This window comes from Xiphophorus maculatus, chromosome 4, assembly GCF_002775205.1.
Source record: "Xiphophorus maculatus strain JP 163 A chromosome 4, X_maculatus-5.0-male, whole genome shotgun sequence".
NCBI lineage: Eukaryota > Metazoa > Chordata > Actinopteri > Cyprinodontiformes > Poeciliidae > Xiphophorus > Xiphophorus maculatus.
Window position 1 is genome coordinate 28,765,009 of NC_036446.1, and position 23,235 is coordinate 28,788,243.

Below are 23,235 nucleotides of genomic sequence, written 5' to 3' on the forward strand. Positions count from 1 at the left end.
TCTAGTTACCTACCACTGAGAATAGGCTTATCCACATGCGAAGACATCAGTTCAGCTGGATCTGCCATGGTTTGCTAAAAGTTAAGCATCCAGTATTCCGAAGGATTCCATAATTACAGCATTCACTTGCAAAATTGGGGTTATTTATGTAGCCGACAGCCCCATGTTGCGGATTTGTTAAATCTGTAACATTTTTGGGAGGATTAAGAGTTACTGCCACTGTTAAACTGGGTGCTTTTCCAAAACTGTTCATGCTTTTTGTTTTATTTTTCACATTTCATTGCATTGTGACATTTGGATTTTATGTAATAGAGCAACACATAGTGATTTATTGTGAAGTGGGAAAGGAAGCCATGTTGGGAGAAGCGTGGTGTGCATTTATGTTCAGACAACTTGGATCTACACAGTTTGAAGAGTCACTTTTTGCTCCAAATTCAAACAGCCATTTGTGCCTTTTATTATGCTTAGTGAAATAGGCCAGCGTTGCTCGGACTGGATAAAGTGTGGTTGTGAAATTTAAATTCAAATCTAAACTGGACTTTGCCTGGACCATTTCAACAAATGGATATGTTTTATTCTAAACTAAGTTTTTGTCGTATTACAGAGGAAAACGTGATCGTCTGGGCGACTGTTGTGGTGATATGCATTTCAATAATAAACAAATGGTTATCATAGCTACACAGTGCAAGTCTTTCTGTTTTGGATTCAAAACAGAATCCAAAACTGTTTTTGGATCTAGATCTATCTAGACTCTATCAAGTCTAGATCACTGATAAATGGCTTATTTGGAAAAGCAGGAAATTCAACATTTCCTTCTCAACACTGCGGTGTTATTGAAATGGCTTCATTTTGGGTGTGTCTGCAACAAGTATGCTCTACTTGACATCGGTCTGTTGCATAAATCAAAACTCAATACAACAAACATCGTGTTTGCAATGTGGCCAAATATGAAATATGGGTACCTACGCCTTTGCAAGGCTCTGCAAATTCAAGATTCCACCAAGCAAACATCTGAAAGCAAATAAATGCTTTGCGAAGGTGTTATTTCATATCTTGCATGTACCTTATGAACGCCGCAGGTCAAGACGGCTCGGTGAATGACTTGCATAAAATGTCTTTCATGGCAACTTTGATGGGGCTTGTGTCGGAGATGCAATTTTATCACATATTAATAACAGAGACAGTCTGAGAGAATAATTTAGAGCTGGAGGTGGGAGGGGTGAAAATCTCCTTTATCAAACTGAGGAGCCAAATTATGCAGGTACATTTAGAATGCAATGAGGTGTTGCACAGTTACAAACCAAGTGAAATTGATGTAGCCAATTAGCAAGACTGTACCCTCTAGCTCACATGAAAGCTCAGCCTTGATCTGAGTGGAAAGAGAGAAGGAGAGAAAAAAAAAACCCCATCTCTGAGCAGTGATAAAGCAATGATGATTTGGTACCCATCAGAATGTCTGTCTAACATTGAGACTATGAATTATACTATATACTTCAGCTCTTACATAAGTCTATCCAGAAGATTGGCCTTGGGCATGTTTGGGACAGACTGTATTTAAAGCCAATATTTATCAAAGGTGCCTGACATTTTTCTCTTTGCAGCAGAGCTTCCTCTTGTAGAGCACAATCTATTGTGTCTGTTTGTAATGCATCACGCTACAGGACAAGGGAGATTTGTCAACAATTCAAGCGCTCCCTGCTGGAGCCGGGCTGCTGAGACCCATGCGAGAGTGACAGATTGACTTTGCGGCATCACGTCTGCAGGGCTTCCTTTACACGGAGGCTCGGTGGATGTACGTCTTCAGGCCCCCGTTTTTTTAATTTTTTTTATTCCTGTTGACACTCTGCTGGTGCTGCAAATTAACTTATTAATTTTTCACCACATGCTCGGATGGTAATTACATTTCCTCCCCTGTGCAGCCTATTGTCTCTGGAAATGTCATAAAATAGCTTAAACTGCGGCTCTGATTAGGGAGTAATCTGATTGACAGCGAAATTACCAGCCGTCAAGCGACATTCTCTGCATTCAAAGATGAGCTCGCTATTTGAGCGAAAGTGTAATTAGCCACAATGCAAGTTCAGCAGGCACATTGTTGTGGTGCTGTCAGAAACAATAGCAGCCTCTGCAGCAGTGTGGACTGGCAAAGCTTACCTTGTTTTCTTTTTTAGCTCTTTATTTGATTTGGCACAGCATTCTATTATTGGCTATTATGGTCACCAGAGTCATTGGTTCTACTCCAGAATGATGTCTAAGGCATTATCTTTAAGAACTGCTTCATATTAATGGACAATGCTGACCTTTCTATTGTGATTCTCACTGCTATACGTCTTAATCTCGGTCTAATTCAGCCGCTTTATATATTTGAAGTACTGCAGCATGAAAAATAAGTATTTAGTTTTTCCAGTAAATATATTTCAAATGGGCCTATTTTAGATGATGTTCTCAATAGAAGTTGGTAACAATCCAAGCAGTCCCCAAATGCTGGCATATAAACCAGCAGGTTCTGTTAATCAGTTAAAAAGACGTTCACGAAAATGTTTTATTCTCTGAAGATTTCCCAGGTTTAATGAAAGTTCATTTAGAAATGAACTGTGGTGGAGGGATAACTCATTGTCGCAATATGTACATAATACATTGGTTTTGAACAAACTTCCTCATCTCTACACTCCCGTTTGCGGTTCTGCATCATTGACCGCAGTACAAGGCCGTGTAATGTGGTCGACACACAGGAGGCGACGTCGCTCCATCGCTGTTCGTTTCTTTGTGCGATGGGGGTGACAATTGCTTGCCCTCCTCCAGCCGAGCCGACCTGCAAAATTTGTTTGTGAAATTTCAAGCTTGGAAATGCAGACGAGCAACACAAAGTTGGAAAAACGTTCAACTTTTGTTGCTGTTTCGCTTCCTGAGTATTGGGTTCAGCCCAAGTGGCGGAGAACTGACGCCTTTTATCGTCTCCCCACATGTCAAGCCCATAAGACGCTGCTGTGAACTGGGTAATCCTCTGTGGAAGAGAGGGCTTCGGTCAAAATATGTCCTTTAATTAATCTGCATTATGCAATATTAACCCATTAAACGTTTGAGATTAATTGCACACTCCATCATTCGCAACCTAATATAAACACAAATGAGTCAAAGAATTGAATGGCATAAGAATAAGTACTCAACACCATCAATCCATTCATTGTCTTTTGCGTCTTTGAGACGAGGTCACAGAGGTAACATATTCCAGCTCTCTGGAAACAAAATTTGATCTAGCAAGCAATGCTCTCTAGTCTTGGGGATCCAGAAGTATGTCATTAGTCCCCCTAACGAGTTCTGGGTCTGCTACTGAGTCACCTTCCAGTGGGATGTTCCTGAAAGCCCTTCAAAGGGAATTGCATCTCAATCACAATACCTGAACCACCCTCACTGGTTCTTTTTGAAGCGATGGAGCAGCAGCTCTGCTCTAAGTAACTTGGCAATGATGGAGCTCCGTGCCGGTCTCCCTATGAAGGAAGCTCATTTCAGTTCCTTGCATCAGGAATCTCATCAGGAAGCTTTCTACCCTGATCCAATATCTAAGATTGTAATTCGAGATTTTACTTTTTGTCTCAGTCTGCTCCTTAACAAGACATATCAGAGCAGTGCCCACATTAGAACAGACGAGGCCCCAATCTGGCCGTCTATCTCCCGTTTCATCCTACAATCACTCGTGAATGGAAAGACTCAAGCAGATCCATCTGCTTGAGTCAGAGAATGGGGAACTTTTTTTTTTCTAAGCCATCCATTGGGGCTAAACCAGCCCTTAATATTTGGCACTATTGCAATATTAGCATTTGCAAATACTGCTGGAATGCTTTTTTTTGGTTGGGTGGTTTGGTGGGGGGGATTCCCTGTCTTTGCTTGGCTTTTTCCTTCATAGGTTTATTTTTTTCTTGAACTGGGATGAGATGATCCTTTATGCATACAGTAACTCAATTTAAAAGCAATTTGTGTTGATTTCTTTGTTTGCTTGTACAACTGCATGTCCTACTAAGGTTTTTGTACCAACATATAATGTGAATCCATCTCAAAAGGCCTGTTAGAAACATTTCTGATAAGAAAAACATTGAAGTATTCAATACTTATTTTGAATGTTGTCAGTTCTCTATTGCTACCACCACTGTCTCTACCAGCCACAAACTGCATTTTTCAACCAGGCATGAAAACGGCATTTAAAATAAACCAGAGTTTAAATACAGAGACATGACTGGCTTTGTCTTCAGCTCTCCCTGATCAGGGACATGTAGTTTTCAAAGCTTGTCATTCATGTGATCAGTATGGGGACGCCACGCTCACACAATGGTCACATGGACAATCATGCCGGTTAATGATGACTTGCATTATATTGACTAAGACCGACCTGACATCCCCGCTGAGGGGGAAATGTCTATCAAGACAGTTAGAGAATAAAAATCCCCCCCCCCCTCTCTGCTTTCTCCTCGTCTTTGCTCTGTTCAACTCAACATACAACATGTCTTCACTCCTTGTTTCCTGTTTTTTCCCAATATTTCTTTTCTTCCCTCACAGCGCTGCACAGCGCCCACACCAGCCCACTCACACACTTCCAAGCCTTTGCGTTGAGATTAGTTGAATGACTTCATTGTGATTTTGTCTGTCACCAGATAAATTTATGAAATGACAGCTTCCACTCCAGTCCCCAAAAACAGAGTTTTTCCTTGTATTCATTTGATGAATATTTAGTCTAAGAAGTTGAAGATGTATATATTTTTTGGCAATAAGTTTTTATAGAGTAACACCAGAAATAACCGGGTTAGTCAGGTTCTCTGCTCAAGTAGCCATCTGCCTACTCTCAGCTTGCCCAACAGCGTCGTCCTTATGAAAAGTATTTAGCAACAAGAAATATTTTGGAAAAATCACAATTGTCCTAACAGAAGGAAATGTGTAAGAACCTTATGTGGACATTCAGCAGCAAGTGTGGTAGGGGCAACACTATGTTAATCTATGCTTTAAACTCTAGTGGGTTTGACACGTTCTCTGATCTATTAAGTGAACTGAGATAAGATGAGATAATCCTTTATTAGTTCCACAAGTGGAAAATTTTAAGCTGTCATCGCAGAATGTAGACACAACATAAGAGTAATTACTTTAGTTTTTTAGTAGGTGGGTTAAGGTATTGGTGTACTGGCAGACTGTTAGTTTTAAATGTTTGATACACTTTGATGCCAGTATCTGCCTCAAGCCCAGTCTAATTTTCTGCATATCCTTATTGGTCCCAAGGTTGCTGATTTGGGCTTGTCACGGAGTTGAATTTATGTCAAAATTTGAAGTAGCCACTCTCTGGTTTAATGTTTCAGGATTGGAAATCTGCGTTAATGTACATCACTGTGCTATGCAGCTGCTTTGCAAGGTGTTTTCTGAGCAACCAACGGGGAAGGGGTTCTTAACACGACGCAGGCGATGAGCTGTGCTAAATGTTAGAGATTGACAAGATGTGGAACGCATGTTGCGGATGATCTGATACTGAATTTGACTCCTGGGAGTCAAACTTCTCTATGAAGGGTAGAGTTCAACCTTAATAAAAATATGAGAATCTCAGACATTGTAGTAGAACAGGTCGTTTGTATTGAAGGCTAATTTTGCAGTAGAAGATGCTCAGGTGGTTCATTGTGTCTTTATGTATCCTGGATTTGCTTAATTGGAGATGTCTTATGGTTTTCCAACCAGAAGCAGATGTTGTTAGTCCCGTGGAGCAGTGTGATGTTTGTCCCATTTATCTTACCTTGCACAAAGATACAAGAAATCCAAAAGAAAAGAGTCTATATTTAGCCCCTTTTACGAAGACCTCAAGCCGAGACTTTGTGTAATCTCCAGAAAAACAGTAGTGCGATAGGATTCAAAATGAAATAGCTACAGTGTTGCTGCTCAGATCCGCCGACGGAGGTAGTGACAGTGCCACGAATGTCATCTTATGAAAGGGTCAGCACTATTTATGGCTCACAGGTGTACTGTTCTATAATGTTACTCTGGCCAACCCGTCAGCCGTGGGTTTTAAACTGAAAGCACACGCCTCCATGCTGCGATGTGTCACTTGACATGTGACAACTCTCGGCAATAACAAGCACAGGAAAAGTCTTGCTTCAGACCAGGGGTCTGCTACTCCAGTCCTCTAGTCTCACCGTCCTGCAATGTTTGGATGCATGCCTGTCCACCACACCTGATTTAAATGAAGGGTTAATGACCAAGATTTGAAAACTTCCTGACATGCCAAGAAGGCAATTAAGGCTTTGGATGCAGGTGTGTTGGCGCAGGGACAGTGACACTTCACTGAAATTTGCTGACCACTGCTCTGTATCTGTGTTTTCAGTTGAACAACGTTGCTTAGCATGTTGGCCCAAACTGAAACCGCTCTGATCTGCTAACTGAAACATCAACACGCTGTTTTTTTTCCTGAAAATATGGCTCTTTGGAGGATAAGTCCTACCAGTTTTTTAATTAGTGTTTTAAATTTGTGGAGGGCTTTTAAGATGGCTAAACAGATGATTATAAAATTAGCCATCCTTCAACTTTTTCTGTTGCATCGTTTTGTTTTTTTTGCGGATGAATTTCCAACTGGAACGACCATACTATAAAAACGCTTTGATGCAGTATCAGGGGGCTGCGTGGGTTCTGCCAGCCGCACAGCAGCACTTTTCTTTTTTCTTTTTTTTTTTTTTGGGCAGCATATTCCTCACACAAGGCAACAGCAAGACTCAGCTAGAGTCTACTAAAATCGGTGCTGTATTATGAGTGGATAGATGTGATGGAAGGGGGTAGAATAAAGGACAAAAACGGAGAGACAAGCCAGGTAATATCAACTGCCAAATATTTCCTTTTGATAATGAAACGGCAAGAGTGACTCACTGCAAAGACAAATCAACGGATGAATTGTTCACCAAGAGTAGCTGATGGTATTAAAGAGATAAATTGCCTCTCAGCTTGGTGGTGGTGTGGATTCAAAGATGTGCGGCTGCATATCAGAAAACAGAAACAGAGATTTTAGGACAGGGTTTTTTTTACTCCCCAGTCCAAGGGTTGTTGAACATTCTTGACCAATACAGGTTTCTATGTGTTCAAACTTATATTTATAACATGATCATGCATTTTCCTGAACTGTCTAGAGATCCAGCATTGGCCATTCTCATGCGTTTCCAACCTCTTCCTTCCTTTTCTGCAGTTCCACCAGTGATCATGAGGCTGGCTGAGCCGGAGAAACGCCATGACACCTGCATCGAATTCACAGTTCGCGGTTACCCGTACCCCAAATTGCGCTGGTTCCACAAGCAGACGGAGATCAAGGAGAATGACTTTATCTGGACCGACAAGGATACCTACCAGGACTACTTGGAGGGTTGTCTGTTGTTTAAAAACCCGACCCACCTCAATAACGGCAACTACACTTTGGAGGCCAGCAATCATTTGGGAACAGTCACGAAGACGGTATATGGTCACTTCCTCAAAGACGAGATAGACATTGGTGAGTGGACGACTTTTTTTCCTTCTCTCAAAATGCGGTTTAAAAAAGCTTCAATCCCCCAGGTTTGATAAAAAGTGGACCCAAGGTGGAGTTACCATCCAAAAAACGACATTCTTTGATTCCACCTTAAGCGATCATGTTCAACTTCTGACTTTTCAACTTGGCCTTTCGTGAACTTTCCAATTTGGATGTTTCCAGGTTTTATAATGACTCCAGAACATATTGGAGGATTTGGTTTTGTAGTAAAACGTTCCAACAGAGCATGCAAGCTGTGTAGCTAATCCCTACTGCACTGGTTCATTCAGGTTCTGTCAGGTAGGTTGTTCACTTGCAGTTCACACTGAGTTCACAGACCGGGAGGAAAGAAAACCCACAAAGTCTGGCAAATGTCTCCCCATGGTCAGCATTCCGGGGCGAAACCTGTCAGTTTATTGACGTAGCGTGACATTCTCTGTCTCTTCTTTTACAGGCTCAGTGGAAATAGGTGAGTGTTTCTATTTTCAATGCAACCTTGTTGGATTTAACTTTTTCTGTTGTTTCCTTCCCATTTGTTACTCCTTGTTATATGTGGGTCTGCCCACACACATACAGAGAGGCGCGCACACACAGACACTGTTTGACTAACACTTTCATGATAGTAACCATGGAGAAATTTGTTCACTTTGTGCTCCTCCATAAAATAGTTCTTAGCAATGACATTTGATCTACTTTGTCAAGTAGAATAAATCCTCTTTGTATGAACTAAGCGCTGTGTGGGGGCAATGATTTAGTTAGTTTTGACAACCACATTTTATTTCTTTTCTTTCTTTTTTTTTTTTTTACCATTTTCTCCTCCTGTACTTCCTACCTTTGCATTATGCTTCTGGTGCGCTGTAAACCTGACACACATCTGCAGACAATATTGATGGACAGCAACGCTGCTTCTCTTGGCCCACTATGGGTTAATACTTGCTTTAAAACAACATCTGATGGGACACTGGAAAAGACTATTATGTAGAGGTTGTGCTAAAGGAGTTAGCCTATCAGCAAAGCAATTCAAGCCTAAAATAATATCTGGATGCTAAACATGTTGCGGCAGCACAGACATCCCCAACGCTAACGTTAGCTTCCACAGTCCATGGTTGTAAAGAAGTACTTTTTTCAAAGAAGTTCCATGAATGATCAGTTCCTGAAAGACTTGAAAGCTCAGTGAGTGTAACAGCAAACCTGATGGTCAAATAACCTAAATAACAGATTAAAAATTTATATTTTGTTGTTGAGCTCATATGTCTGTTTACTCAACAAATTAGCAGCTAAGTATTTGAATTGAAAATGTTGCTAATTTTGACTGTGGTTTTTGATTTAAATGCGATTATTGATTACAGACCCTGCAATTAACTTGATTAAAATTTTAATCAGATTCCACCACCAATTTCAATATGTGCTGTTTTGAACAGAAGCACTTCAAATTTAGCTGTCGCATCGGTTTCAGTGTTTTTTTGAATTAAAAAATAATAATATATAAAATTTAGCATTTCCCTAATTGTCTACCTTAGTTATATGACTATAGTGTGTTAATTGAAAAAGGCCTTTCTTTGGTTGTGACAGCATAAAATACTGAAGCTGGGTTGCATAACAGTGTTACCAAAATTCGTTTGATTATATCTGGCAATATCATGAGCAACCTGAGCAGGAAAGCTGCTGCTAGGATCAACTTTCAGGTTGTTTTTGGTTCTTTTAGATGGTTTTGGCAGCTCAAACCAAATGGGCTAATCCAATCTTTGACCTTCGTTGGGTTTCCTCCCTCATCTATATGAAGCCGTTGGTTCCAGCCAGTTATGATACTGTTGTGTGACCAGTGATGGAGACAAATGGACTTGCGGGGCCCAGCTGCCCGGGGCGGTACTGTGGCCTCATGCTGGCACGCATGCACCAACTCGTACTTCTGCTTGTGAGAGCGTTCAGTGACAGAGGGTAGACTACTGACAGGCTGAGGGATGCTAACACTGCTGGGCAGAGAGGAGCGCAGAGGGAGGAGAGAAGACGGGGATCATAGCCGAGAGGGAGGGACTCGGGGTTAGTGGTGGCAAACACACACGCACACTTCAGTGTGCCAAATGTGCTTTTCTTTTTATGGTTTGATATCATTATACATTAGAAAGTCCTTTTCTCTCTTTTTTTTTTAAACCAAACTCTAATTTTTAGGTGCATTTGTTGAGCATCAAGGCTGGTAAAATTTATGCCTCTTAGTTTAAGTCCATTAGGTTAAAAGTTTGCCAAACTCTTGGTTTTTCATGTAATATTTGTTTGTTACAGTCTCTGTGTCTTTTGACCAGTTTTATTTCACCTGATGTAACATTTGGCATGCCGGCATCAGCTTCCTTCTGTGGCTCTTTTATAAATGTTTTCTTCTACATGAACTCTGCCTTTGTTTTTCTGTCTTAGTTGTTCCAGTACACGCATGCGATTGTGCAGCTGCAACAAAATGTTCACAATATCTTTGCTCAGAAGCCTGAGTCTGGGTGCAGCAATGTTTTGATGTGTTTGATTATATTTAAAGTTATAATTTATGTGCATTTTAACACACTTTGTGGGCTTGCTGGATGGTGCAGAGCCTTGTAAAAGCATCAAATCCCCTGACCTCGTTCACACTCTAGCTACAAACCTCAGTGTGTTTTACAGAGCACTAATATGATAGGCCAAACACAAAATTGTTTATCATTGTAAAGAGAATGCAATGAAATGCATCCCATCCCCAGATAGAATATTTAAAAAAAAACAGTTGTACGTGCAAATATCACTTTGTCAATCAAATCAGAGCAGCTCTGTGTATACAATGTGAAAAGATGTTTAATATTTTTAACTTTAAGAACTACTCATCGAATGCAGAGACAACTATCTATTAATATTTTAACAGTTTACCAGGTTTTATCAATACATTCAATTGGCCCTTGATCTTGATATGGACCAGAATGAAAATGAGTTTAACATTCGTTCTAGCAGAACATTGTCCTAAACGTACAGCCCGTTAGTAATTTAGATCAGAGCATATTTATGTATTAGAAAAACCCATTTTAAAGTCTAGAGCTAAGTCCAATCAACAACCTGAGACATTGTTATTCACAGCTAAAACAATGTTGTTCTATTTTGGGAAAAAAAGGGGAAATGTCAGTCTGTAAGTATGGAAAAACTAGCTGAAACTAGTTTTTCAAAGGCTATGAAGAGTTTTGCAATCCTCTATAATGTAGAAGTAAAATGACATATTTACATAAACAAAAACCTTAATATCAGATGCCGTAGAGCATGTCATTTCTTTATAATTCTGATCTTTTAGGTTGCGAATTAACCTGTGTACATATTAATTTAATTCACTGGTCAGCTGCACAGACGGTGGTTTATGACACAATACAGCTCGGCTTAGGCTAAAATGAATAAAAGTGTGTGAAGGAGCAAACCAATGTCATGAAAGGTTTTCTACGCTCCCTGAGTTTCTGATGCCTTTTGTTGTGCTTCTGTGTTGCAGGTGGGATCCCTGAGGATGAAACAGGGCGACCAGAAGAAGATACATTTGGGGTGAGTTTTCTCTTTAACAACATGGTTGAAACGGCTGGTAAAAAAAACTCACGATCTCGGTGGAGAGATGCTTTTGTTTCCTGCAAATATTCCCCAACTTTTATTTGTTTTGTTTCTCTGAGTTTGCTTTAACATACTTGACTTGAACACTGAAAGGTTTGCACACAACCAACAAAGCACTGCTGGATAATGCAGATGGTAACAAACAGCATAAACCGAGAAGGGCCGCCACTAATAGTGATTTTAGATGAATATTTGATTGATTGTTTTACCAATTGTTCTGACAATTAATCGATTAATCAAAATTTTTTTTTTTTTATTATTTAACCACTTAAACCAGGGGTGTCAAACTCCAGTCCTCGAGGGTCGCTGTCCTGCAGTTTTTAGATGAGCCACAGGTACAAAACACTGGAATGAAATGGATTAATTTCCTCCTCATTGTGTAGATCAGTTCTCCAGAGCCTTAATGACCTAATTATTCTGTTCAGGTGTGGTGCAGCAGAGGCACATTTAGAAGTTGCAGGGCAGTGACTCTCCAGGTCTGGACTTTCACACCTGTGACTTAAACCTATTTTCTTACTATTTTAAAAATTCACAAAAAATGTAAATAAATAATTCAGTTCTCTTTATTTAAAAAAAAAAATAAGATAATCAACATTTTATTGCCTAAAATGCAATAATATTACATTCCTTTAGACACTTAATAATTTGTAGCAAAGGATGCATCTACAGCTAACAATGATTCTTCTAACATCAACGTATAAAAAGCTCAGCCGTTTCTGCTTGACTTATCAGCACAGTTTAGGACTCATCTGTTTTTGTACAATGGTAAAATAATAATCACCTTTTGGATATTTACAAAGAAGAATTTATCTATTGAATGCAAAACTTGTTTATTTTTTGTTCAGTCTTGGCTTAGTTACTCCTCCGAGTGTGTTGTTCTTTCAGCAAGTTACCTTTTTTGAGTCTCCATACTCGTATATTTAACGATTAATCGATTACTAGATTAGCTGACGATTATTGATACAGTCGATTAATCACAATTAATTTCATTGTTTCGGCCCTAAAACTGAGCACACGCGTGTGTCTCCTGGGTGTTTAATCTTCCTCCGTGAACACCCATCAGTTTGTTCATCAAGACCCAAAAATGTCTGTGTACAGCACATAAATCTGCCACTGTGTAATGCATTATTAAACAGCTCCATATTTCCTATATTTTCCCATATTTTTCTCTTTCCAATGTGCCCCAGTAGATAGAGCTAACCTTTAATGGGCTCCTAATAGACTTATAAATGGCAGACATTTTGACATATGAGAGCAGGAACTGCACAGGTGTAATTAATAACATTCATAATGGCTGCTGTCAGTCTTCTGTGACAGTTCTCCTTTCATGGGTAGACTGCATACCGGTCATTGGCATGCCATCCTCTCATACCTGATGGAAGTGAGCCACTGTGGAGTTATTAATTAAACATGTGTTTCTCCTGCTATGACCACTTCCCTGCTGGGAAAAATTGCCGCGGTACCATTTACAACACTGAAGTGTAATGTGTCACTGCTGCCGCACCCGTTAACACAGAGAGTTATTTTTGAAGCCTTTTAGTAAAATTATAGAGGGGAAAAACGACAGGCGTTTAAAAAAAAAAAACACCGATAAAAGCTGTTTTCAGAATCTAGTCAAGAAAGGAGTGAGGTAAACGTAATAAGATGTCACACTGAAAACAAAGAACAGAACACTTGTTTTCTCTTTGTAACATTAGAAAATGTTGTATTATAAAACAAAACGGAAAGAAAATATCTAAGAGTTCTGGGACTTGCACCTGAAACAGGCGTACATCCTTTTCCACGCAAAGGTTGTGATCTGTGAAAACAGCATGATGGGAAAATAGCATTGTTACTTTGGTTCTGCTGTTGAGTCATCACAAGCCAAGTTCAATATTAAATCAAAGCCCGCAAAACATTTCATCAAAGTTTTTTCACCATCACAGTCCTTGCTCCAGATGATGACCACGGTGATGTGGACCAAAGATTAACACATAAAATATGAGGCAATGAGTAATTGCTGTTATTTAAATACCATGGTGATGCCATGTACCATACCATACCAGTGGTACCATACCAACTATACATGAGTTGCCACTTCTGGAAGACCTTGTACCTTTTGGGGTGAGTTTTCAGGTACTACCAAGATGTTCTGGCTATTAATGTACAAGTCAGATGTGACTCCAGCAATCGCCTGACAAATCTAGTGGCCGACGGCCTGGCTCAAAACATGACTCCTTCATCCCGGTGCAAAGCAGTTCAGGGAATAGACTGCCATACATGATGGCTGGGTCTTTGTAAGTCAATGAAAAACTTACTTTTGCAAATTCAGTCTACACAGACATGATGTACTGAAGCTCTCTTCCGCTGTAACCTGGACTGGACAGTGGCGTTTATTTGTCTCGCAATACTCTGACTACCAAAATGATGTTTTGTAGACTCATAATTTTGGTAGTCACAGAATATTATTTAACTTCATAAGGAGGGGAAAAAAACCTAACTAACTACTGATTGTGTCACACTGTTTGCTTCTCAGGCTGTGCCACTTTTTCAAACAGGAGTGACGGGTCAGTCACACCAAAAGTAGCTGCACTCTCTGACTGCTAGGAGATTGAGTCCACCTGGTTCTCAAAGGTGCAGCAGAGGGGAGTGGCTACCTGGCAGGTCGCCAGAACATTGAGTCAATATAAGGAAAGCAATTATGTGCTGCACCTCTTGGCTTTCCCTAGTTTTACAAATGTTTCATTTCTATTCTATAAATACAGATATATTTTAATATCATTTTTAGGCATCCTTTTCAGGTTACAGCTAGGACATTAAAAACAAGAGAGACTTTAATTTAAAGTGTGAGAGAGAGATATGTCTATTATAAAAAGCTACAACCTTTCATACAAAGGCAGTTGCATTGAAACACAGAATGACAAGTTGTAGGAATCATAATTAAATCAGACCATACAGAGCTTGTTCAGGAGATGGAAGCAGTGTTCAGTCTGAACCCCATTCTGCCCACCAGGTTTGATTCTGAACATAAAGACTGTTTACATGGTGCAATGTTAATCAAAGCAGAAATCACCTCATTTCACCCTGATTTGATTAGACCTATTTTCCTGATTGCTCTCGTCTTACCCCTCCTAGGTTACCATCGCCGTGGGTCTGGCGGGCTTCGCTTGCGTCCTCCTCCTCGTCCTTTTTGTTCTCATCAACAAGTACGGCCGACGCTCCAAATTCGGTATGAAAGGTGAGTCCACGCAGCTAGTTGGACGAGGGAGAGAAGCCCAAAAAGCCGCTCCCGTTGCTTCGCCTTTCTGGCTGATGTGTCTCGGTGTGGAATCAATTCCGCTTGTAAATCTTCCCAGGCCTTGCTGAGCTGAAAATCGTTCACGAGTGACAACTGAAGCAGTCCCACGTTTTAGTGCAGGTTAAATAAGCAGATACTTCATTTTAGCTATATTCCCTGCATGGAGTCATTTGGAAAAAAATTATGTTTCCTTGCAGTAGAAAGAAAGTGTATTAGGTAGATTTTTATTGCTTTTTTCTTTTTTGCTCGTACACAAAGTGAAATAACAAAATTTTTCTGGTGAGGACATGCAAAGTGATTGCTCAATTCTGTCATTTTGTGTTTTTTGTGTCTTACATTAACACGGCTTCTAAGTAGAGATGCGCTGATCAGAGTTTTATGCCTCTAGTTTTTGTAAAGCTGGCAGCTGTTTATTTTCCCAACTGTGTTAAAAGAATGTATAAGGGAAGTATTCACATTGTTTTTATAGACTTTCTGCCATTGTGGCTCAAAAATCATTTAAAAGCTGCAATATGTAACTTTTATGGAAAATATCTTTTACATATGTCTTAAAATTACCATAATGTCATGACAGAATAAGGAATCTGTAGAAAGAAAATCTTTTGGTTAAATGAGTTTTGCCAGTGCCCCAAGTACTAACTGCAGAAATACACCACTCAGTCAGAATCGACCAATCAGAACCAGCAGGAGGGCCTTTGCGCTGTCAATCACTCTCGCTCTCCACCCCACTTCACTCCCTTCCTCTCTGCTGCAGCTTGAGCTGGTTCACCGCAACATAGCCTGCCACAAATGCTTAAAGCTAGTTAGCATGTTCACCAATGACAGTGGATAAACAGTTCTCCTGAAATGGTGAGTTGTTTCTCCACCATTACCACATTGAGCAGTGAGTACATGAGGGTGATTGACAGCACTAAGACCCTCCTCCTGACTCTCATTGGTTGTTTTTGACTGGGAGCGGAGCATTTCTTCAGATGGCAATTAAAGCTCAGGGAGGAGGTGGAGGAGCTCAGTCTTTTCAGATTATCTGTCTCATAACATACAGTCACAACATGGTGACAGTTTTAACAAATATGGAAAAAACCATATTTTTGTAAAAGTTATGTACTGCAGCTTTAACATAAAAAATGTTAAAGCTGCGACAGCTGTCCTTTTTAATTGCTAATGTCATTCTATATAGCAGTTAGGTACTTATTATTTCTTAAACAGTGTTTTCATACATGAGACCTTTGAAATGGTTTTCAAAACTTATGACAGAGATTGAAAACTTAAAAGGTTAAAACAGAGAATTTGTGCTGTGGTCACAACTCTCTCTCGTACTTGATCTCTTGCAACCGGAATAAAAAATCATCACTGTGCTTTCGTCAACTATATAAAAGGAAAAAAACAAATACTACAATGGCCAACTTTTAATTTTCACTTAGCCACAGTAGTATTATTGCTATCACTTGATGGCACTTATGCATAGCACATTCACTGATCTGAAAATTATGCTTTTCTTTCTTTCTTTCTTTCTTTTTGTTGTTGAATTTTCATCAAGCTCAGGATCACTTGATTCCGGTCAGCAGCTGATTCACTCGGCACATCTCCGCTCCCGATGCTTCCGGAAACGTTGGGTGTACTTTGCTCTGTCGATCATGTCGAGTATCCGCTTCAGGCCGGCTCCAGATGTTGCTTATCTCCTGGCTGTTGGTGTTTTGACAGACGGAAATGGCTGTTGTTGGTCTGATCTAGGAGTGGATCAGGAGCAGAGGCGAGACGGGAGTTCAGTTCCTGTCGGTTCATTTCTCATCAGACTGAGAAGGAGAGTCGACAGCATGCGGTTGCGTTTGATTTGACGAGCAGCTCCGTTTGCATGTCGCTGTAAATTTGCCTTAACGTAACCAACTCTCTTGTTCGTTTGTCGTTTTAAGTACGTCGTCACTTCTGTCGTCTCAAAAAAATGCTGATGAATATTAACACGGCACTCTGACCCTCAAACATCCCCTCTTCTTCATTAAATGCGTAAAGTACGGCGCCGAACCAGAAGAGCGACCGCCACCTGTTAATTACCTATTTTAGAGGATTAAAGATTATTTACCTGAGTAAACATCTCTGCTGTAATATTTCGAAGGGTGGCAATTAATGCAGAGGCCTAAAGCCGACTCTAATCAAGGACAAGCCTTAATGAGGTTTCACACGCTGTTTGTTGTGTCACATTCATTTTTTTTAACTGTGTTAGCAAACATGGATCAAAAGCCTTAATACTCCATGAACTTTTAAATGCTTTTCAAAACTTTTTTTATTAAATACAAATCTGATTCTAAAGCATTCAACTCCGATACCCATAGATACAATCTGATGCTCCAAACTGTCTAAATTTGAAGCAGGGTAAGGCTGTTAATAACATCCTAAGCTTTCAATATAGAGCAGAGTTTAGCTTATTATCTAACAATGGAAAAAGAATCAGTCTGCAAACTTACCAAGACATGGCCATCCATCTAGCTACCTAACTATGCTAATTAAAAACATAAAAAAAACCCAACTGCATTACTGCTTCAGATGGTTTTAATTCATCTTTAGAGTGTTTTTTTATTAAGTTAAATATTGTTTAATTTCAATTTAGTTTTTATTAGTTATGGTATGAATATGGTTTTATATACAGTATTCATGTGGTCATACTTTGGTTAATTTTTAGGTGCAGAATTCAAAAAGGTCAAAGTGTTGTGATTATTTATACATCGACTGGGTAATGAATGTTCATCAGGAGACACATTTTCAAAAACATTTATTCAATTATTGTTGACCATCCAACTCTGGTGTTTTCTCCACACCTTTGCTGCCGCCATTTTGTGGCTGGCATAAGTTCCGCCTGGAGGAACCATTTTTAATTATTTCAGTTAACAAATTATTTTCTCAATTATAAACTTTGTCAGTTTTAGTTGATCCTGATCTGGAGGAGCTGTAGCGATCCACAGCTCAGGTGTGAGACTGTTGACGGAAAAATATTTTACCCTACCTTAGTAGGAAAGGCAATTTATCCTGGATAACTAAGCAGGATAACTCTGTCCTGTTTAAAGTTTCCCATAAATCACAAAGGGAACACAGAAACATGATGGGGGCGCTCTGGTCGTAACGAATCCAAAATGTAACTTGGCTTCAATACAAAGAGCAGAATACAGTAGAATCATTATTGTCATTGTATGAAACATTGCTTTTATTTGGAGAATTGGCCCAAAATGTCCCAATTAAAATTATACTATTAATAATTACTTATACTGCATAAAAAATTAACTGAAAAGTAAAATGGAAGCAGACGACGTCAAATTGACCACTTAGCGGCATTCAACATGGGGATAGCTGAAGGGTAAAAACCGTTTCTCAGCAGTTTTTGTGTTAGAAAACTAAACGCACTTTAAGTGCACCACTGTCATGGCGGTGAATATATTAACCTGATGAGATGTGAAGCTGTTCAACGCCAAATGAAAGATGACAAGCAGAAGACGCAAAAAATTTGAGACGTCACCTTCACCGTAAATACATACCCAGAGTTAGAATAGAGTGATTTAGATGAAAGCATTTTTATGTGTTAGTATGGCCTAGTCAAAGTCCAGATATAACTTTAAATGAGAGAGGCTTGCAGGTTGATGTTACCCAATTCTCTCCATCCAGTCCAACGGAGCTTGAGCTATTTTGCAAAGAATAGGAAGGAAAAATTTCATTCTCTGAGATGAACACCTGAAAGTCTCCGAACCTCCAGGTAATTTCACACATTATTGACAAGACGGGGCTGAATACTAATGCCAGTCACACTTTTCAAATATTTAGCTTTTAAAATTACTGGGATAATTTTTGATCTTAAGCATTATTCACTGTGTTATGTTGGTCTGTCGCACAAACACCCAATAGAAAACATTGAAGTTTGTGGCTGAAGCACAAAGAAACCGCACAAAGCTCAAGGTGTGTGAATACTTTGCATTATTTAAAACAAAATTAACCCCGAATCAGAAGCAGGAAAAAAAACAACCATAAATCAGCAGGCAACAGTGACAAGGAAGAGATCACACACACGACTTGAGCAGCTGATTGAAGGCGCTGAGACTTGGCGTTTCCGTAAATGAGATCTGCTCGCTAATGATGCGCCCGCTGCACCCTAACTTTGTCATTTCTCTTTTATTCAAGTTACTTTATTCAGTTCATGTAACTGGATTTTGCACAGCAGAGGAGTTTATTTACATCCACCCACGGCCGCGAGTCGCTGTGCGCGTGTGTGATTTAGTTCAGCATCTAGTCTACGCAGCTTCAGAGAATCAATATGAATCTGGCTGTAAAACTCAGTCTGTCAGGAATCTGTGTTACTGCGCGGCTTTCCTTATTTATTTATTTAGTTATACTTGCTATCTAAATCGAAGGTGATGTACTGCTTCACATCTGCAGCAGCCCTCCTAGCATGTGGGAATTCTCAGAGCGACGGCCAGCAGCCCTTTGCAGTCCTCTGAACACAAGGTTGCCTCATGGATAGGTCCAGACTTTATCTCTTAAACCACTGCTCATCCAGCCCTGCTTTGTAAGATATGGTAAAGGGGCAGTATTATGTATTTTCTAGGTACATGGTGCCATTTTATAGCACAACAAAATAACCGTTACCTTTAGTTGTAACAAAAATGCTTTAAATATCAAATTGTCACCTTCCTACAACAATGGCTCGATTAATTTTTTCTTTTGCCTAAGATCTCTTAGAAAGAAAGGGGTGTTGATTTTATTTTTTTTCAGCATTACTTTTGGCAAAAATGTTACTTTAGGAAGCTGACGAAATATGACTTAAAAGAAATTTGACTTCCTAATTTAACGCTCCACCCTCAGGAAGTCATCGCAACATGGCTCGTCTTTTCATATCATATCATATTTTAAGAAAATGGCAGATTTGACTTTATCATAATCTAATGAGTCATCAATGTCCATATGTACGTAGGCACCTCTGGCTCTGCCAGTGAGCAACGGTATCAGAGGAAAAACCCAATCTGATTTCTGCCACCGATGAGCTGTAGCCATATGTTCAAATGTAACCAAAAAATGTTCAATAATCATCATCGACAGCTAACTTCCCCAATCTGCCCTCCATTTGTGGAGAGAACCGAATAGCAGATGAAGTAGATGGATTAGGACTAGCCGACATTGCTTCAGCCTGGGCCTGTTGAGCAGAGGTAGAATTGTTATGTTAATCATTGTTCATACTTTGGGGTAAATAAAAACCCACCTTTTTGAATTCAACACCCGTGTTTTCCATTTTGTACTGTTTGGTCCCAGACAATCTCTTTAACCTTTTTACTGTAATACGGAAGCTCAGAAACCTGAGGAGGAGCTTGGGCCTTGAAGGCGGAGCTAGGTCCAACCAGGCGTTTTGCCCTGCTGAATGGTTGCCATGGGAGATTAAAAGGTTTCTCAAACATGTATGACAGGATGAAGGCAACTACCTAGGTGTATTTTTGATGAGGGAATGACATAAGATGATGGATAGCTAAAAAAAAAAAAGAAAAGCGTTTGAGTTTATATAATACTGCTCCTTTAAGAGAACCAGCCCCTTTTATCAAAGGGAATCTGAGCATTCTCAGTGGAAAGACATTTGCTAATCACTTTTGGCTTCCTGATGAATCTGTTTCTCTAACGTAGTTGGGACTTTGCTGCCTTGTTCAATATAATGAATAGTTTTCTGAGTGACTGTAATGATGCAGGGAGAAGCAGCACCTTGAAGCGCGAGTCATCTAAGCCGGAAGAACAAGCCACTTTATTTATTTATTTTTTGCATGAATATTGAATCATTTTCAGAGTGCTTTCATTCTTTAGTATAAAAATAAAAAAAAGAGAGATAAAAATCAAATACCTCTATACAGCATTGCTTCCATGTTGTTCACTTTTAAAGTGCAATGTTTTGGTAAACAGGTTGCAAATCAATCGTAATCGCTCCGCGGTTCACACTGCTCCTTCCGGTTGCCGTTTTGACGCCGGACCAGTTTGGCTTTAATAGAGATGCCGCAGTCTTCTGCTGCCACCGAGAAAAGATTGAGGGGAGCGAATGACCTAAAAAGTCTCTTTCAGGACCCCACACCGCTCTGAACAAAGGCCTGATTTGTCCACCGTGTGTGTTTTCTCCTTCCACTCTTGTTCTGGAGAATCAGCTGGGAGGCTTGAAAAAGTCATTACCTTTGGATGGAGCCATAATGGATTTTCGCTCCACTAAATCACCGTGGCTATTTTGGTTGTTGGAGTTTGATCACCGACCGTTTCTGGCCCTCCAATAAAAAAAAAAAAAAGAAAAGAAAAGTCTTTCTCTCTCTCTGTTTTTTCTTTCCCTTCTTTTTTATGTGGCTGTATATAAAGGTGTGTGAGGGGAATTGGGTTTATTTTCTGGTGCTCCACTGCTGCCCCGCATTTCCACTCGCTTTGCTTTTTGTAGATCCCTTGTGGTTTCATGAATGACACTTTAAGCTAAATGAGCGCATCTACTCAGACTGCAGATAAGCCGCTCTGCTAATCAATATTGTGTCGCCTCGCCTCCTGGCTAAAACGCCCCGCAGTCAAAGCATCAGACTCATCTTTCAAATGATGATTCACACCAGTGGGCTTTGAAGTGCCTTTTTCCACGGATTTCTGTCAGCAGGGAATCAATAACGCTTCTTTAGAAGAAGACATGTCAGTAATCAGCATTGTTCTCCCTATCATTTTTTTTTTTCTTAATAGTCTCTTGGAAAATTACCTCACCCCTGTTGCTGGAAGTGTGGCTAATATTTGTCGCACTGTATCCCCAGGCTCTGTCTTTTCATCCTGTATTTGCTAAAATGACAAAGGTTGGACTTTGAGTAAAATGCAGATCATCCAAATTTGGTGGCAGATTTCTGATCACTGATTTGATGTTGACATTCAGATTTTTAGTGGATTTAAGTTTGTCTTCGATCTGCAAAAAGCCACAGTAGCCGGCTGTTATTGCTATTAAAGCATGTTTTTTTGTTGTTTTTTTTACACTTTTTTAGAGTATTTTTACAAAAACAAATCTATAACGCTATTTAGTTGGTTTTATTTATGAGCGAAGTGGAATTGTTTTTCCAATTTTGCTGATGGCACCTGTTACGTTTTAATAGGATCAGCAGTCGGCTGCTGTAGCTTTCAGCAAATTAATTTCAGATGCATTGTTTCTACTCTTTGTTTAAGCACAAAAGAAATGGAACTGCCTTGACAACTGAATGTTCATATAACGTCAAAAACAAAAATGACTTCTCAAAAACAGCCTAATTTTTTGGCAAGCCTCAGAATTTTGAAGTTTACCGCATCACAAAATCTTTTTACTTTCCTTAATCTGATTTGAAAATAACTAGCGAGAGTCGAAGTTGAGGTTTGGTAGAATAAAGCTGTTTTATCGTCATGTATTGCATTAACTCAATTCATTACAATTATACAGAACTATGGTAATAATATAAAACAGCTCATTATCCCGAAGTTTGCATTTTAAATGCTCTTTATAGTCGCTAAGGATAAACGCGCTTCACATGTTTAGCATTACTAAGTTAATGTTCCTAAAACAACTGACCTCATACTTTCAGTGTGATGTTTACAAAAGGTCACATGTAACATGTTCCGCTTGGGGTCACTAATTACCACAAATACTGGGGGTCCATTGTACAAACTTTCTTTTATTTGCTGAAGTGTCACTCCCTGTTGTGGCAGACTGAGTTTTTATTTCTAGAAGCTTCCTATACTTTCTTAAACACCATAGTGCTACTGAATATAACAAATAACTTTTTCTCACAGTCACACCTTCTGTACTAAAGACTGTGGTTGTCATAGTGTTTGGTATGTTGCGTTCGTTAAACATTATTAGGTTTTCAACGACCAATCGCTAGTCGGAGCATTTTTCTGGGCTTTTCTGCTAAAAGTTTCTTATTGACTAACAGCATGAAGCTTTGCAAACTAACTGCAGTAAAAAAAAAAAAATTCTTTTGTTTTTTTTTGTATATGGGATCTTAAAACTGAGGTTGGACATCTCGTCACATTGAACATACAGAAACCTTGGCGAGTTTTGTTTTTTTAAGAAATGAACCGTTTTAAAGACAATTATCTCAGATCCTGACCAAATATAATGCAGGCTTTTGAATTTGAGGAAAGTTACAAAAGAATTTCTGAAAACAAATTTTATCGCCAAGTCTTCTGGCATTTATCAAATAGAATAAATTTTGGTGATTCTAACTGAGCGAGAAACCAGAAAAATCTGCACTGATTTAGCTTCAGACCACAACAAAAATAGTCTTTACCAAATTTAAATATCTGGCATCAACAGTGCTTATCTTCTATTCCAGTCCTTATATCTCATAGAGCTCTATTGGATAGATGCGAACTACATCTCGTTGCTTGTACTTGTGACAGTGCAATGACAATACAGTTGAATTCTATTCTATTCAAATTCAAAAATACTTTATTGATCCCAGCGGGAAATTAAACAACACTACGAAGGTACTTTTTTGAAATTGAAAATAAAAAAAAATACAGAAGCTTAAATTGTAGTGATTTTTATCATCGCGCTACTTCTGAATTATGCATATGAAGACAACCCTGAGCTAATTCTAACGGTCCCAGTGGGTTTGAGCGGTCCCCTGCACATTGAGCTGCGCTCTGCTTCTCCTGTGTGCGGCTCATCTCCATGAGCTGCTGAGTGTTTACATGAGCAGCAGATGATGCAGCTGCTATTTTTGGCTGCTTTTTAACATCGCATTTTGACTGGAAATGCAGTGTACACCGAGCACACACACACACAAACAAACAAACAAACAAACAAACAAACAAACAGGCACGTCAGGAGGAAGTGACAGATGATGGGAACGAG

At 39.5% G+C, this 23,235-nt stretch overlaps 1 protein-coding gene across 3 annotated transcripts in view; it reads left to right on the forward strand.

Moving 5' to 3' along the window:
- ntrk3 (neurotrophic receptor tyrosine kinase 3) overlaps positions 1 to 23,235 on the forward strand; it is a 290,241-nt gene that overhangs the window by 151,476 nt on the left and 115,530 nt on the right. For 2 of the 3 annotated variants that reach the window (XM_005808525.3, XM_023332654.1), the window contains exons 8-11: positions 7,196 to 7,495; positions 7,965 to 7,979; positions 10,998 to 11,047; positions 14,225 to 14,327. In XM_005808525.3, coding sequence (XP_005808582.2) covers positions 7,196 to 7,495; positions 7,965 to 7,979; positions 10,998 to 11,047; positions 14,225 to 14,327 — 468 coding nt within the window. The remainder of the gene's footprint in view (positions 1 to 7,195; positions 7,496 to 7,964; positions 7,980 to 10,997; positions 11,048 to 14,224; positions 14,328 to 23,235) is intronic. The other variant, XM_005808523.2, reaches the window with a different exon arrangement.